Below are 17,846 nucleotides of genomic sequence, written 5' to 3' on the forward strand. Positions count from 1 at the left end.
AAAAATAAAATTTGAAAAAAGAATTCTCAAAATAAAAGGGTTCGTAAGAATATATATTAATTTTTTTTGGAGAATTTTTTGTAAATTATCTTATTTTTGTATAACTTAATGATTTATGTCTTTGTTTTCGTCAAAAAACATGCATTAAATTCATTTCTCACAATTTTTCATAAAAGTTTTGTTTTGAGATGATCCAAAGTCTGTATAGATGTATATAAACTATTTAGTTATATAATTTTATAAACAGATGTGTATGTAACAGGTAACAACTAAGGCCTGAGGGAAGCCATGACTCTAATGCACGTCAATTAGTGGAGCCCATATACCTTCTGTGTTCTCCCACTGTCTTAGTGTCTTCTTTTCAATAGCCCAAATTTGATATATGAAAATACACAAAACAAAACTGCTAACGAAAAGATATGTAAAAAGATAAGATGAGGATATTTAGTAACGACTATATTTTCCTGTTTTCCCCCTCTTTTCATTTTTAGTTTTTGTCACGTGTTAACAAAAAGATAAGTAAAAAAGTCAAATTTTGGCATTTTGATCCATGATATGATAAACAGGTGCGTTTAACCTAAAATATGCAAATTAAAGACAATAACAATGTACTTTGCAATCACTACCAGTAACTTGTTTTTTACCCATTATAACAACATACAACCAATAATAGCTATGTATTATATTATTTTTACCAATAATATCAATATACTTGCATTTTACTACCAATATAGACATTGTACTTTATCTAATGTGTATATTGCTATAATCAATAAATAAACACAAGTATATTGCTATAATCAATATAGACAATGTAAATTAAAATAAATATCCTTCCATTAAAACCGAGGATAATACCAGTTTACACAACACAGTCAGATCACATCTCTTTACCCCCCTCACTATCTCCCACTTTCCCTTTCTTTTCTTGTATCCGTTTCTAGTAATATCCTCATCACACAACATACAAGAAATTTCAAAAAAAAAAAAAAAAAACAATTTTAAATTAAATCGAACCAAGGGGCGGGCCCGGTGATCTTCCACCTCTCGCCTACCCCCAAATACCATCTTAAAAAACAGATATCAATGGAACAACAAAAAAAAAATAAGAAAAAAAAAAAAGTTGTTGGGTCAGGGTAAGTTACTCTGACCCAATAACTTGTGTTGTTCCGTGTATCTGTTAATCTTCTCCAACAACTGTCCCGCTTTTCTCTTCCCCCTATCCGTCCCATGATGAAGCAAATCCACAAGAACCTCCATCACTCCAAGCTCCTGCGCCTCCACCAAATACTTATGATCACCCGAACACAAATGCACCAAAACCGCCGCTGCATTCTCTTTATTCCTCGGGGACCCACTCCTAATAAACTCAACCAAAACCGGGACCGCATCCGCTTTCCCAATCCCCACTTTCCCTTCCGCATGACTCGACAGTATCGCCAAAATCGCCAACGCCTCATCTTTCATTCCGCCTTGTGGCTGAGTCAAAAGCTCCATCAAAGTCAAAATCACACCCGCCCTCACCGCCCTCCCTTTGTTCCCTTGATATATACACAAATTAAACAACGCAGTCGCCGCATCCTTTTTCCCTCTTTGTGTCCCTTCACTTAACAACACCACAAGCGGCGGAATTGCTCCTAATGATCCAATTGTCACCTTATTTTCATCGATCACCGAAAGACTAAAAAGCGTCGCCGCTGCATTCTCCCTCGCTTCCATGCTACCTTTTTTAAGAACATGAACGATCCCCGGGACCGCGCCAGACGACACGATGTTTCCTTTATTGTCTTCGCAGATCGAGAGGTTTAAAAGCGCGGTCACCGCGTGTTCCTGGGTGCGCGAATCCGGCGCGGTTAGCAAATTCGTGAGGAGCGGGATCGCGCCGGCTTCCGCTATCGCGACGCGGTTGTCCGCGTTTCGTTTCGCTAAGAGACGGATTTCGGCCGCGGCTGCCCGTTGGTCGTCCGGGCTGACCGATTTTAGCTTCATTAGGAGGGTGTTGATCATGGAACGTTCCGCGGGCGTGCACGCGGAGGATGATGAGGACGATGATGATGATGACTTGGCGGATCTTTTCGGTGGGTCCATTCCGTTTGTTTCGCACCATTGCGCGATTAGGCTGCGTAGGACGTAGTTCGGGATCAAAGCTGTGCTTGTTAGGTTTTGTTGTGTTTTTGGACATGTTTGGTGCCCTTGTTCTAGCCATTTTTCAATACATGTTCGCTCGTAAGTCTACAAAAATAGCAACATACTTTCATTAAATGAAATAAGAGAAGATATATATAGATATATAATTATATATATATATATATATATATATATATATATATATATATAGAGAGAGAGAGAGAGAGAGAGATTTTGAAAATACCTGTCCGGTTGAGACAATGACGGGGTCTTTCATTAACTCGAGTGAAATAGGGCAACGGAAGTCGTCTGGAATAAGGGTAGTTTTGGAATTTGGTTTGGGAGGGCTGGAAGTGGAGGAGTCGGCTCCGGGAGGGGGTGAATGTGAAACTTGGGTGGAAGGATTGTCGGTTTGGACGAAATCTTTGATGTGTTTAAGGAGCATTGACATTTTTTCTATGGATTCGCCTGGGTCTCCGTCACTTGCGGATACCATTTCATGCAGTGTTATTGATTCGTGTGTGAGATCGTTTATTCCGGTGAGTTGTAGTTTTTCAACTAATCGTTTTAGGACATCTGGATCTGCCACCACGTCATTACCCTTGTTGTAGAGGGATGACAGGTCATCAGTTAGTTCGACATCTGGCGTGTCGTTTTTTCCTTTGGCTCTTCTGAATTGAGCAACAACTAACGCAACCTGCATGCATGTTGGAATTTATGTCATTTATGTAAATTCCATGTATTTATTGATGATGATATGAAGGGAATAAAATGTTGTCACCTGTTCTTTAACTTCATCTGATATGTCAAGTTTCTCGAAACAAATTCCATCTAAATCTTGTTCCAAACGCTCTGTTACTTCTTGATATTTTTTCATGATTTCCTCCCTCTCTAGGGCCTGCATACATAGAAATAAGTTGTAAGTAATCTTTCTTTATTTAAGAATCATGAATTAAGTACTTGCACACATATGGAAAGTTATCGCACGTTTCAACATGCGATACTTAAGAGGAAATTAACATAGAAATGAGCATAAAATTGTCATGGATCTAAAATAAGCAGGAATCTTTAACCTAAACTATGGATCGAAGTCATGCCATTATTCATCAAGGTTACTGTGTGCAAACAATTTGAAGGGATGAGGAAACAAAGATACAGATTTGGAACTATCCCACTTGATTATTCATTAGTGAGCTCATAGTTAATAAGAGTTATGTCTCATATATATATACAAAAAGATCAGTAGTAAACTGTATTCTTTGTTTTCTGAATCAAGTATAGAACAACAGATAAGTTTAATGGTAGTATATCTGTAAAGATTCTACAAACACAGCAAATCTTCATATAAATTAGACAATTCTCAATAGATAGCAAATAAATGTAGCTGATTGAACCAAGAAGACAATTACAAAACCCTAGGATTGTTCAAATTACGGGAGAAATTAATTAGATATTCTCATTCTAATAAATCGCATTAACACAATCATATCAAGAGATACGCAACAAAACAAACAAATTCGTACGATTTAAAACCCTAGGTTGGCTTCCAGTCTTGGAATGGTTCTTTGACCGATCTTTGGGTAAGTTAACAACAAAACTAGCATTAAATTTCTAGAAATTGATGTAAGAAGAGCACAAATGTTGCAATTTCCAACAGATATAAGAGCTAAAAGGTACCAAAAAGTAACCAGAAGTTCAAACTAGATACAAAAAACAAAAAACCTAAAAGTCAATTATTAGATTCGATTTATAGAAATGTACCAGATAAATCTTGCTGGCTTGACTCCCTAATCGAAGCAACTCTTTAGCAGATTCCAAAGCCTCCATTAACGAAAGCAACGATCGGTAGGATTCATCAGGGAGGGGGTCTTTAATATCACGAATCTCTTCAAACAATGGACTCAAAAGCTTCAATCTTCGAGCTAAATTGAAAAACGGCTTCCTCACCGTACACCTATAATCCGATATCAGTGATATCTCGCTCACGATATCAATCAGCTTCAATACCACCCCGCCTTTCCCTCCTTCCGCCATAACAATTAACAACAGCTTCCCAAATTCTCAAAAGATCTAAAACAAAAACCTCCTAACCACTTTCAAGAACTGAAGCGATTGAAGACGAGATTATGCCAAATCGATAGTGGCAGCCACCGGAGACCGAAGGAGGTCAGGGTCGTCTCTCCATGAAAGAGAATATAGAGTGTGATGATGGTGTCACGAGCAGGAACAGAGAAGGAGAGGAGGGTAGGATTTGGCTTTTTGTGTTGAGAGTGGCGCGGCTGGTGTGAGCTTAACCTAACAATTAACCATGGTTGAGTTTAGTGGTGATTCTGTTATTGACTTTTTGGCTAATTCTTTAGCTGGAAGTGAGAATGCAACGACGATTCTTCAGCTTAAACGGCTCCGGGTCGACTGGGGTTAGTTTCAGTTATTTTTTAATAGCTTTTAGAGCAATAATTCTTAGTTTCAGAACCTTATAGCTTAATAATGTGTACTTGATGCATCTAATACTGTAAGTTACTTTGAAATTACATAAAGAAGATGGGTCGACACTGGGTCGACTCAGTTTTATTTGGTTATTATTTTTTAGGACTAAATTACATAATGTTTGGTTGTTATGCGAAATTTATGACAAAATTGCAAAACTGGTCATGTCGTATGTATTTTTTTGGGATTTCAGTTCAAACTTTGACTTTTTGGATTCATGGTTCTTTTGGCCTAGTTTGTACGTAGAATTGGTCCCCCGACTTAACTTCCGTTAAGTTGTTGTGTTAACCCCCCTCATGTGCCTCCCACATGAGTGTATATTTGTCTTTTCACTTCTAAATGACCATTTTTGCATCTAAAAAAAATATATCCTTTTTTTTAAAATAAATTAATACCTATTTATTTATTTTAATAATTAAAAAATAAAAGAGGTCTCTCTCAATTTGTATTTCATTCCATCAATATTTTAATTGTCATCGTACAATGAGTGAGATGGCAAACGGGCAACAAGCTGTGCCGCTAAGCCTTTTTGAATGGTAAAGCTAATTCTTTTAAAGACTACATCCGAATATCTAGGGGATATAACATTACTATGCATGATTCGTTGTACTCTTTTAAGAAGCTCTACCGCATCCGGTGCGAGGAAACCAAACGTATCAAATGCAAATGGTATGAACACGTGTTGATTTTCCATATACGATTTCTCATGTTTGGTGACTTTGCATGTAACTGCTTTTAAAGCAGCATGTCCCGCCGTGAAACCCCCAGCCCACAGGCCCACGAGAGGGGATACCCCTGTAAGATCCACACATGCGTGTTTCCCTCCGACCCATCCAAAAATCAAAATGGCAGCCGATCTGAGGGTTGACCTTCCTTCTGTCGGGTCAGTCAAGAAATTAACAGGTGCTTCTTTCTTAGCGGAAACCCCGGCACGCTTAAATATGTCAAACAAAACATCCCTAACCATATCGTGCCTGTATTTGAACCCCGGTAGTTCTTTACAGTGAACTGCATGCTCACCAAAAGAGTCCAAACATGCCTTGCGACACACATGACATATCTCGTCAACTGGGAATATGGGAATCATGAGTCGATATTTGAGAATAGTACGATACTCCACGGGAGACATGTGTTGGCCAAGCCCATCTATAGGGATAGCCAGAAGAAAATCTTGAGCATGTGGTGCACGTAAGCACTGGAAAACCGCTTTCTGCCGAGCCGTCATGTCGAGATGCACTTCCATATCTTGGACAATTTTACGAAAAAGGGCACTCGCCAGTGTATTCTGGGATTTAGGGGGGGCGGTGTCTTTAGTAGTAAAATTGTTAAGGTCAAAATCTGGAAGCTTGTTGCGAAGGGATGCCAAGGCTCTCTCTTTCTCTCTCTCTCTCTCTCTCTCTCTCTCTCTCTCTCTCTCTCTCTTCTTCATTATATATTCCTTGTGCAAATCAAACCACATACAAACACACTTAAAACTAAATAATACATAACTGATGAACCTGGGATGAATGATCTAACAATCATCTTCAATTTGTTCCTTTGGAGGATAAAAGACACAACCCCACCAAGGATCCATTCCGACCACCAACATCCCTAAACTAACCATCATCTTCACAACAGCCTCAATGCAACAATTATTTCTCCATTCCAGCCACGATTATTGATACCTGCGTGAAAGAAGCACTAAACAACCAACACATGTTCCCTCCCCTATCTTGTTATTCATTTTTCTTTTTTCTCTTAAATCGGACCTACAAATTCAAAACAAATAGATCTATCTTGATTCTTATTGAGTTATTGGGACGACTAGAGAGAAAAAAACACACACACGCACACTTGCAAGCCGATTGAAAGGGAAGGGGTTGATATTGATTTTTTTCATGTGATTGGAGGGAAAAATTAAAGAGAAAATGGTTGAATCGACCTTGAGAAAAAGGGAACGCACATCGATCTTGAGAAAAAGGGGCACCCCCATCCCGTTCTTAATTTCACACATATTAACTGTCAAATCAATTAGGTCATAATGGGTATATCTGATGACGCAGGTGGTTGGTGGAGAGGGAGTAGGAAGAAGATGTAGTTCAAATGGTGAAGGTGCAGGGTAGAGGAGATGCAGTGGGGATTGAAGAGGATGAAGTCGATGTCGTCGCTGGTGAAGGCTTGGCCAGAGGCAGAAGATGGTCTCATCAGAGAAAGAAAAAAATAAGGGGGAAGATGCGATTTAGAGGGGATATAGGTATGGTGGGGGATATATGATTCATAGTTCTTCACCGATCTTAGATGTAGGTTAATGAACTTGAAGAAGAAGAATATGGGTGGAGTGTTTTGGGTTAAGTGCTTATGAGAGAGAGAGAGAGAGACCTTTTTTATTTTTTAATTATTAAAATAAATAAATAGGTATTAATTTTTTTTAGAAATAAAAAGGATATATTTTTTTAAGTGCAAAAATGGTCCCTTAGAAGTGAAAAGACAAATATACCCTCATGTGGGAGGCACATGAGGGGGGTTAACAGCAACAACTTAACGGAAGTTAAGTCGGGGGACCAATTCTACGTACAAACTAGGCCAAAAGGACCATGAATCCAAAAAAGTCAAGGTTTGGACTGAAACCCAAAAAAATGCATACCACAGAGACTTTTTTTGCAATTTTGTTGAAATTTATTGTAAAGCTTATCCTTTAGTTTGGAAACCCTTGCAAGAATGGTCCTTACGAGCCATTATGTTTAATAAGCAACATGAAGTCAAGACATGTCCTTCTGAAATGACTAATATATTTATCTCTCTTTGATTCTCTATGCCGATCCCTGACTCTCTTTCTTCAACCCATCGCATCCCTAAAACAATTAGCCATCATGAGAAATTAAGCATCACCATCGTTTAAAACAATCTAAGATAAAATCTATACACAACCAACCAACTCATCGTCGAATGAACCACCAACGTCCCCATCGGCACATATGTAATCATGTGCTTCTTAAGTTGACTATGAAGAAACATTTGTAGTGTAAACTTAAATTAATTTAAATAAACTGAGAAATATGGAAATGAAGCCTTGTATTTGATTGTGAGGTTTAACCCTCAGGTTATATACATAGAGATTACCTATATAGAAAACGAGATAAAGGTACATCAAGAACTAGTTAAACCCTATTATATTTATATCTTTAACATTATTCCCTCGAGTTGGAGAATCAAACATGTCCAACTTGGCTGTGAAAGCAATAAATTGTTGAAACATAAACACTAATCAAAAATTCTTAAAGAAGATGACGAAGTCGGAATCAAAAAAAGAAAAACATAAATAAAGAATATTAGAAATGGAATCTGGAGTATGGGCCTAAATCTTAAATAGTGGAACTTGATAAGTGGAATAAGAACAAAACACCCAAACTTGAATAACGGTGTACCCAGGTTGACCGATTAGATCCGCGCCTACACAGTCACACCAGGTTGGCTTAAAAGCAACCAACTATCTGGCCCATCATATTAATACATCTCCGGGTGTAATTGGATCGGCACATAAACGACAAGACACAACTTTTCAAACCAACCAACCTATGAGACAATAATAATACATAGCAAACAAAAGAAAGAAACGAAACATATCCCGAAGTTACGTAAGTACAAGATTCTGGAAATAATAAAAATATAGAGCGGTACATGAAACCTAGTTGTCTTTACCCGGTCAGTGCAAGTTACCGGGTAAAACCTTGTATCAAAGAGATTAAAGATGCCTATAAAAGTTGGTGGAGACACGATGATAAGGTAACGTTTTAGTACAACAAGGAACCCTCGCAATTCATCTTTAAGCTTTATAACGACAACTTACTTAGGCATCGGAGAGCCATATCGAGGTCCATCCCTCGGTATAGCTTTCTAACCTAGTGTTTGTCTCTTCCTTGCAGCGTGCAATCCGGAGTGCCCATTAGAAAAGGTTCTCGTCGACCAGCTACCATGTACCCGCATACCATGTATCAACATTGGCACCATCCGTGTCATAAATCTGAGAGTATTATTTACTAATAGCAACACAATAGGTGCCACCTGCACTATGACTCACCATCGTCAGCCAAAAGGGCATACTTTACCATGCAAAGGAGGAAACAATGTAAGACTCTTGCACAAAGTATTTACAACGCAGCAAGCACAAAAGACCAAGATAAAGGGTGACGAGCCAATCCTGATACAAGGACATATCCATGGCATATGTGTCCATAGAATATATTATGACAGTGGAAGTTCAACAGAAATAATGTACGGACACAAATTTTCTAAACTACCAGAAACAATGAAAAAGCAGCTCAGATAACCCGATTCACATTTAACAAGCTTTACAGGGCACTCAGTATGGCCCCTAGGGGTAGTATCATTGCCATTGACATTACAAGTCCATCAAACAAATGCCGGAAATACACAGATATTAGACTTCACAATAACACAATCCTCATCGCCTTACAACATTATTTTTGGGAGGAGCGATATGAAAAAGTTTGAGGCAATCGCATCCACAATACATGGACTAGTCAGATGTCGGACCTTAATAGGATATGGGACAATACATAGCGAACCACTTCTTGCCCCAATGGCAACACTCATAGCGTAGAAAAGAGATCTGACGATACAAAGTCCACAAACAGCCCAAGCAGAATCCGAAATGGTTATAATAAATAATGATTACCCATAACAGGGATTCGAGTTAGTTCTACGTTTTCAGGGGTGCTAAAAGAAAGTTTGATACAATTGTTAAAAGAAAATATCGACATATTCGCTTGGCAACCAACATATATGGTTGGGGGACCGAGGCAAGTGATAGAGCACAAGCTAAAGGATAAGACATGAACGAAGCCAGTTACACAAAAAAAGAGAGGCCAATCCAAGAACAAAACAGGGCAATAAACGATGAAGTGGAAAAATTGGTGAGTGTCGGAATAGTAAGAGAATCGATGTTCCCATATTAGGTGGCCAACCCGGATTTAGTTAAAAATGATGATGGACAGTGGATAATGTGCGTCGACGTCACGCATTTAAATAAGGCATGCCCAAAAGACTGTTACCCATTACCAACCATAGACGAAAATTAAAATCCTTGCACGGACACAAATGAAAAAGCTTCCTTGATGCATATAAAGGCTACCATCAAATTTTCATGCATAAAAGCGATAATGAAAAAACCTCTTTCCATACAGACAACAGTGTTGTAAAACTCTTCGAGTTGGCCGATTACCTGACCGAGTACTCCCTACTCGGCCCCTTACCGAGGCGAGTTACAGAATCCGAGTACTCCCCCATCGACCCCTTATTGAAGCGATTAGTGTTGTAAAACTCGGCCAACTCGGTGATTAATATGTATAATATACTTAATGATTTATTATTTAACACACACATATGTAATTATTACTACATATATATATCTTAAGTTTTCAGTAATTATTCACAAAGTGAGACCATTGTATGTTTTTCAGTTTTTGTGTTTTCACAAGTATCTAATTTTGTTATATATTTCAATCAACTTATGATTTTAACTTATGATTTTGACATATATAATTTGGTTAATTTCCCTAAAAATATGTCTACATGAATTATCGAATCCGAGTACTCGCTATTCGGCAGTCAGCCGAATAGGTACCGAGTAGTGAGTTCTACAGCCTTGACAGATAGAGGAACATTATGTTACACCAAAATGCCTTTCGGTATAAAAAATGCAGGGGCAACCTACCAAAGGCTAGCAGAAAAAATATTTGAATCACAAATCAGTAGAAATATTGAGGTATATATGGGCGACATGGTCATCAAAAGTCACAATGACGATCTCTTTTTAGAAGACATCAAGGAAATTTTCACAAATTTGCGAACTGTAAATATGAAACTAAACCCCAAAAAATGCCTATTTGGAACAGAAGAAGGCAAGTTTTTAGGTCACATGATTACGAAGGAAGGAATCAAGGCGAATCCTAATAAAATAGAATCAATGTTGCAGTTACGATCACCCCGAACTATAAAAGAAGTTCAAGCACTAAATGAAAAGCTAACAACATTGGGACGATTTCTAGCTAAATCAGCAGAAAAAACACTACCTTTTTATAAAACAGTGAAGAAGGTATTGGACAAAAAAAATTTCAAATGGACAGAGGATGCAGAAATGGCATTTAAAAGACTCAAGATATCACTGGCGGAGCTACCCGCGTTAGCGTTACCAATCCTGAGAGAAATACTAACACTCTACTAATCAACATCGAAACTAGTAGCAAGTGCGGTATTGGTAGCCAATAGGCGAGACAAGAAGCTACCTATATATTTTGTCAGCCAAGTATTACAGGGAGTCGAGATAGGATATTCAGACATGGAAAAGCTAGCATTAGCACTAGTAAATGCAGCAAGGCGATTGAGAAGATACTTTTTAGCACACACAATAAATGTATTGGCCAATACCCCAATATGGAAAGTACTACTAAAACCCAAAAAGTTGGGGTGACTCCCTAAGTGAGTCATTGATCTGGGAGAACATGAGTTTAATTTCAAACCCCGAACAAGTATCAAAGCCCAGGATCTAGCAGGCTTCATAACAGAAGTCAACAGCAATCGAGAAGTATCTACAATAGAGAAATATATAACCGAAAACAAAGACAATATGAAAGATAATGAAGATGGATGGATTCTACATACAGATGGATCTTCCAGCATAAAGGGAGCGGGAGTAGGCTTAATATTGATCAGCCCAACGGGAGAATAGGTAACTTACGCGTTGCGATTTGAGTTAGCCGCTTTAAACAACGAGTCGAATACGAAGCCTTGATCACAGGACTATAATTAGCAATTAAGATGGGATGTGAGCGTATATGTGCCTTCATAGATTCGATGATAGTAGCAAACCAAACAAACGGCCTATACAAAGTCAGAGGCAGAAACCTCATGCGGTATGTAGTTAAAGTAAAGACGCTAACAAAGCAGTTTAAAACTTTCAAGTTACAACACATACCAAGATAAAAAAAAAATAGGTAGACACGCTAAGTAAGCTAGCATCATCAACTTTCTCACATTTGGCTAAGCAAGTATTTGTGGAAATTGTGTGATCCAAGGCAATCGAAGAACTGGTAACGGTGTCAACTATAGAAGGAGTAAACGATTGGAGGAAACCGATAATGGAATGCTTATCTGAAGGGAAACTACTAGAGGACAACAAACAGTCTAGGAAAATAAGAATCAAAGATCTATCATTTGTAATACAATACGGGGTATTATACAAGAAATGATACCTAACACCCAGGTTACGATGCGTAAATGTCAATGTAGCAGAATACCTCATAAGCGAAATTCATGAAGGAATTATAGGCGCACATGAGGGAGCAAGGACGATCATTCAAAAAATAGCCAGACTAGGATATTACTGGCCAACTATGTATCGAGACACAAAAGACATCATTTACAAGTGTGAAAAATGCCAGAAACATGCACTAATACCAAGAAAAGCATCAACACCATTAATTAGCATTAGCAGCCCATGGCCATTCACACAATGGGGCATCAACATAGCAAGGCCATTCCCAGAAGCACCGGGAAAAGTAAAATTCCTATTAGTAGCAATAGACTACTTCACAAAAATGGGTAGAGGTCGAGCCATTAACAACATTAGCCGAACACAATGTAATCAAAATCTTTTGAAAGAAATTTATATGTCGATTCGGGATACCACATACACTCATCTCGGATAACGGAATCCAATTCACAAATAACCTATTCCAGGAGTGGTGCGAGGACCTCCGAATTAGAGATTCACATCAGTAGCTCATCTGGAAGCAAATGGTCAAACAAAGGTCACCAACAGGAAGATAGTCTATGGCTTAGGAACAAGATTAGACACGACAAAAGGGTGATAGGTAGATGAATTTCCCAGTGTGTTATTGGCATACAAAACAATGTCGCGAACATCAACGAAGGAGACACATTTTAGTCTAGTATATGGATCAGAGGTAGTCATACCTCTAGAATTAATTATCATCACTGCATGAACGACAAGTTTCAACCAAGACAACAATGGCAAGTGGTTAAGAGCCAACCTAGAGCTATCTATGTAAAGGAGGGAAATAAATGAAATGCAAAAAGAACATTATAAGAAACAGACCAAGAATCATTATACCAATGTGTCAAAGGCAGATCTTTTAAGGTGGGTGAACAAGTCCTAAGGAACAACGAGGCAAGCCGACAGGAACCACAATGGAAACTACGAGAAGTTTGGGAAGGACTATACAAGATACATGAAGCAAATAGGGATGGATCGTACATCCTACAAATAATGGATGGATAAACTGTGCCAAGATTGCGGCATGTAAAGAATCTAAGAAAGTTTTATGTATGACAAAGAATACCACATAAATGACAACCCAGTAAGGCATCAAGCACGGCTTCTATTAAGATCATATCATCACGTCCTCGCAAAAAATACCACATAAAATAATGGCAGTCACACGAAAAATGCAATCATGCAAAAACATTCATGATATAAAATAACTCTAGCTTAGTCATAACACAATGTTGACACAAGACCACAATAAGGGAGACGTGATTTCGGAAAAGTGAACAAGCATAGGGAGCAAGTAAGGCAAATGCGGGTTAGATAATATTAGCACCAAAAATAGATCATTTAAATCACCAAGTACACATGATACATGAAGACAGAGTATAAGAAAAACAAATCGGTTACACTTGCAAGCAGTTGCAATATCAACGCTTGCAATAAAGCAGCAAAAAGGAAAGCATCATCGGTCTAGACATTAAAAATCATATGGACCTAGCAGCAAATTGAGCCCAACGAACTTGGTTCTCCCAGAAGGCATGTCTCATAATTAGTCTCTAAAAGTGAACGCTGATTCTCCAACAAGACTATTCTTTCAGAGGCAATACGGCAATGATCGATCAGCTCACCATGCAACTTTCCAGCTTTGAACAACAACTCCTCACTAGCTAACTTCATACCCTCGACACTTCTCAAGTTAACTTCAACGGAAAGATATTGGTCGCATAATATCAACAACCCGTGGAACAGTTTGGATTTCTTACCAATGGTAGCAGAAATAATATATTATGCACGGTCAATAGAGCGACAAGCTTCTTCCAATTCTTCGTGCAGTAGAACACGTGAAGAGCAAGTACCTACAGGATAAATTGAAACATAAAGAACCATCGTAGGAAATTTTTCAATAATAGTATACAAACTTCTTACCATCAACAACAGCAACAGGATGATGGTCTAGTGAAGCAAGGGGAGAATATGAAGACGACGTTACATCACGAAGGAAGTGCTCAAATTGGTGCGGTGGCAAGGAACGCTTACACTTTTGTGACGTATTTTGAACAACGGGTGGAACAACATCAAAACCCAAAAGATGGAGGAGCAAGTAACGGTGTGTCGATCGAGGAAACAGGTGAAATACCCAAAAGTTGATCAATCGAAAACACATCTGACTCGAACTTGGGAAGTCGCAAGGGCAACCCCTATGGTGCACATTCAACCCTAAATGCTTTGGATCTATGTTTTCTCTAATTATACATGCATATTTTCAATTTTCCAAAGCATACATCCTAACTAACATACAAATTGACAATTGAGCAATACAACTAGTTAGATAACTTACCTCTTAGAAGGACTTGTAGTTCTTGACCTTTGAAAGCATGAGCACCTCAAGTGTGATGCCTCTAATGGTTCACAAACACCAATGATGGTGTACAATGGTGTAAACGATTTTGGCCATGAGGGGTTCCTTTTATAGTGTTGCAAATGCTAGGGTTACACCTTGCAAAACCCTAATGACCTTTCATATTACTTAGGCTCCATGGGTTAAACCTCCATGGACTATCTCATTGGTTTAGCCCATCCTAAATAACCATGGATCATTAACCCACACTATAAGAATCATTGATTTACATAATCAATCCCCACATATTTAATCAGTCTCTTTTGATCACAAAATTAATTCCAAATTAATTCTTGATCAATACTAATTAAATAACATGATTTCATATTAATATATTATACTTGTAATATATTAATAAATTATAAATAACCTTATTCGCAAAAGTTCATCCTATCAAATTGCACTGGTGAAGGAAACCCAAAAGGACCATGCTACAATCGGGTCAAGTACATCCCAGTTAGAGTTATGGGCTTAGACACCAAATCCAATAGTATCCCACTTGGATAAGTCTAATAACTTTAACTTCCAATGCAACTTCAGGATCCGTAGCAATCGTAAGCTTTCAAAAGCTGTTGTCGAACTCTGACCCAGTCAGTGATGCGTCCTTCAGATAAGGGATCATATATTCCTCTGTTCTCAAGATATCTATGCGGACAAATACATGGAACATAGTCATACTTATTGTCCTACAATTTGTTTCCCGATTTTCGATTCGCCTGACATAGAACATAACTGAACACATCAATTTAGTTCTGACCGGGCCCGACATATAGTCAAAACAGAATCATCGAGGGGCCCAAGATATCGCTTTTAATCCTCTTAGGATAAAAGGAACACCTAAACTTCGACATTATATGCTTGTACTAACTACTCATCAAATCATGCACAACGACACGTTTTATAACATCAAGTTACTGATGCATTTTCATGCCATCAATGCACAACCAACTCGTAGTCAACAACTCATATATCTTGGTTTGAAGATTATATGATATTATCATCTCACAATTACTCATGATAAATTCCATGAAGTAATTCAGGTGAGCGTGGGTTAATCCATTACTCAAATCTTATTTCAGGAGTACTCATGAATGGTGTAGCAAACTTTTGCTATGTCTAACGCCTTAGACAATCTACCAGCCAACTCACGACAGTCTAACCTCATTACCTACTTTCAAAGTATGATCGACTGTGGATGGTTTGAATAATCTTATTATTCAGGAAGTCAAAACATGCAAAGTGAAACACAAGAATAATACTAATCTTATATGGCCCCAAAACTTTTGAGTGTAAATAAAACACATTTTATTTAATCACCATATTGATTACACATTATTCATTGTATATTGTTTCGATTTATCAACTAATACTTGAATTAAAAACAATAGCTATATCATGCTCCAAGCATGCACACTATGTTTACATACGATCCTTACTTTGTGAAATTGATCAATTGTAAACATTTCCAACGATAGCTATCCCATGCTCTAAGCATGCACACTATGTTTACCTACGGTCGTAAGTGTAAGAATACAAAGTTCTTGCCACTTACTGTAACTTGTTAGATTCTAAACTTATATGCAGTGATCCTTTTTGTGATGACTATGTACATAAGTCATAGAGACTTTGTCAATTACAAAACTTTCCATTGGAGATTGTTACAAGACAATTCCATAGATCTGAAGTCTCACATTCAAAGCACATTCCTTTGAACATCCTTCTTGCATAAAAGTTTCTAACTTTCTCATAGATTCTTGATATCCAACTCCCATTATGGAAACATTTCCATATTTGCCATATGACAACTCATTGTTAATAGAATCATGTCTATTCATAATAATGTCAATATGGTCCATCCATTACTATACTTCCATCTATCCATAAGCAACCAATCCTTGGCGAACCTTGGAATTGTTCTTAGCGGTTGTTTAGTAACTTTTGTCATATCCAGTTCTAGTCCTTTTTCCCTCTTAATGCCCTAGGCATTTGGAAAATTAGAACACATGAATATTATGGCATATTTAATCGATCTTATACCCGAAGCATATGGGATACAATTCATAATGTCTTACATAAAGACATGATACTTGACCAGTCTTTTGCTATAATATTTCCATATATAGAATTTCCTTATGTCGAATCTTTTCAACATAATAATATTCATATATATCCTTGACTAAATTTGATTAAAATCTCCATCTAAACTTTTAGAATTGAAATGAAGTATAAGTTCCTCTCCCTTAATTATAGCAAAACAACTTTTCAACCCTGCAACTTTGCGAATTGAAAACTTTGTTTTCTATAATTAACATTGCTAACTTGCAACATTCACCATAATAATTATGCTCCCACTAGCATAGCAATTATTTTGTTACTTGCATAACTTTTATGCTCCCACTAGTTGTGACATAAATCCAGAAATCAGCTGGACTTCTAGAAATCAATGCTTTATCGACTTTCTTACCAAAGTTCAGATTTCTGACACGAGATGCTACGATAAGCCTTTATCTAAGCTCACACACTTTTTATTAGAAAGCTCATATGTGTGTCTAAACAATTTTAGAACTTATAGCAATAAGTCTCAAATGTTTAGACCTTTTGCCATTTCTCATAATTCGAACTATGAAGAGGGATGCCATAGTCATAATCGAATTTGAGAATGCAAATATCACAATTGCTAACTCTTTAAAATCTACTTAGTGAAAGCGTTTCTTCACAATCATTTTCATGAATTGGAGAGAAACCTTATGACACTTACATTTTTATGGTGTATGTGTTCCTATCCATGTGAATTTGTCATAACCATAATCACAAGACAATGTTAGTGACAAATCCAAACTCATATGGACTGAACTTGTTCAATCTTAATTTCTTGCCACCTGGCAGCACAAGGGCCTGCCATTGCTTCCAGGTTGTTATGCAAACAATTGAGAACTCTTAGAACTCACATGCATAGTCAACTTTAACTGGAATGGCCACAGAAACAAGAATATGTCAACATGATAGGTTACAAACCTCAAGTCGTGTGCTAGTGATTAACAATAAGTTTACTCTTGATTAGTTCTTGAAACTTTTCAAGACCTTTAAGACTCCCACCAACCTCTTGACATATAAGATTCTCTTTGTCAAAAAACATTACTTGACAAACAAATATTCAAGAGTTAGTGCGGTTTCTTATCAAGACAAACACTTAACACAATTGGTCTTAGTTGGTCTTTGTTTTATCCAAAACATCACAACTTACCAATTTCAAATGTACAAGAGTAGAAAACATTTTACTCTACATTTGATAAGTGTTATAAACCTTTCTTAAGAATATGTCACTCAAGTTACAATCTTGGAGTATGACTCTAAGACCTGATTTTGGATCGAAGTATGATTCATCTTAATTGATTTAACCATTTCAACAATTCTTGATTCCTTTTCTTAGCCAAACAAATGCACTAAGGCGTCCTTAGAGGATAAAATTGTGATATGGTTTTCATAATCATTAAGATGATCATAAAACACGATACTTAAGTACTCTCCCATCTTTTCAGATTG

At 37.5% G+C, this 17,846-nt stretch overlaps 2 protein-coding genes across 2 annotated transcripts; both read right to left on the reverse strand.

Annotated features, from left to right (window-relative positions):
• Nucleotides 1-815: 815 nt before the first annotated feature.
• LOC145137189 (U-box domain-containing protein 13-like) lies at nucleotides 816-4,382 on the reverse strand. The gene is made up of 4 exons (XM_079071331.1): nucleotides 3,889-4,382; nucleotides 2,909-3,025; nucleotides 2,372-2,824; nucleotides 816-2,232 (listed from the first exon to the last, which is right to left on the reverse strand). Exons 1-4 carry the CDS (start codon nucleotides 4,159-4,161, stop codon nucleotides 1,132-1,134), a joined length of 1,944 nt encoding a protein of 647 aa, XP_078927457.1. The 5' UTR covers nucleotides 4,162-4,382; the 3' UTR covers nucleotides 816-1,131.
• Nucleotides 4,383-4,908: 526 nt separating this feature from the next.
• Nucleotides 4,909-5,839, reverse strand: LOC145139157 (uncharacterized). The gene is made up of 2 exons (XM_079073082.1): nucleotides 5,484-5,839; nucleotides 4,909-4,969 (listed from the first exon to the last, which is right to left on the reverse strand). The coding sequence occupies exons 1-2, from the start codon at nucleotides 5,837-5,839 to the stop codon at nucleotides 4,909-4,911; spliced, it is 417 nt and encodes a 138-aa protein (XP_078929208.1).
• Between the last annotated feature and the right edge of the window lie 12,007 nt (nucleotides 5,840-17,846).

This window comes from Lactuca virosa, chromosome 9 (genome assembly GCF_052849685.1).
Source record: "Lactuca virosa cultivar CGN04683 chromosome 9, Lactuca_virosa_CGN04683_v6, whole genome shotgun sequence".
Taxonomy (NCBI): Eukaryota; Viridiplantae; Streptophyta; class Magnoliopsida; order Asterales; family Asteraceae; genus Lactuca; species Lactuca virosa.

Bases quoted from the DNA above. Each gene is read 5' to 3' on its own strand.
- LOC145137189 (XM_079071331.1), bottom strand. From the start codon at position 4,161: ATGGCGGAAGGAGGGAAAGGCGGGGTGGTATTGAAGCTGATTGATATC. The intron at 3,026-3,888 runs GTACATTTCTAT...CTATGTATGCAG, and splicing joins AAGCCAGCAAGATTTATCTG to GCCCTAGAGAGGGAGGAAAT. The intron at 2,825-2,908 runs GTGACAACATTT...ACATGCATGCAG, and splicing joins CAGATGAAGTTAAAGAACAG to GTTGCGTTAGTTGTTGCTCA.
- LOC145139157 (XM_079073082.1), bottom strand. From the start codon at position 5,839: ATGACGGCTCGGCAGAAAGCGGTTTTCCAGTGCTTACGTGCACCACAT. The intron at 4,970-5,483 runs GTCAACCCTCAG...TATTTTTTTTAG, and splicing joins ACTGACCCGACAGAAGGAAG to ATGCAAAAATGGTCATTTAG.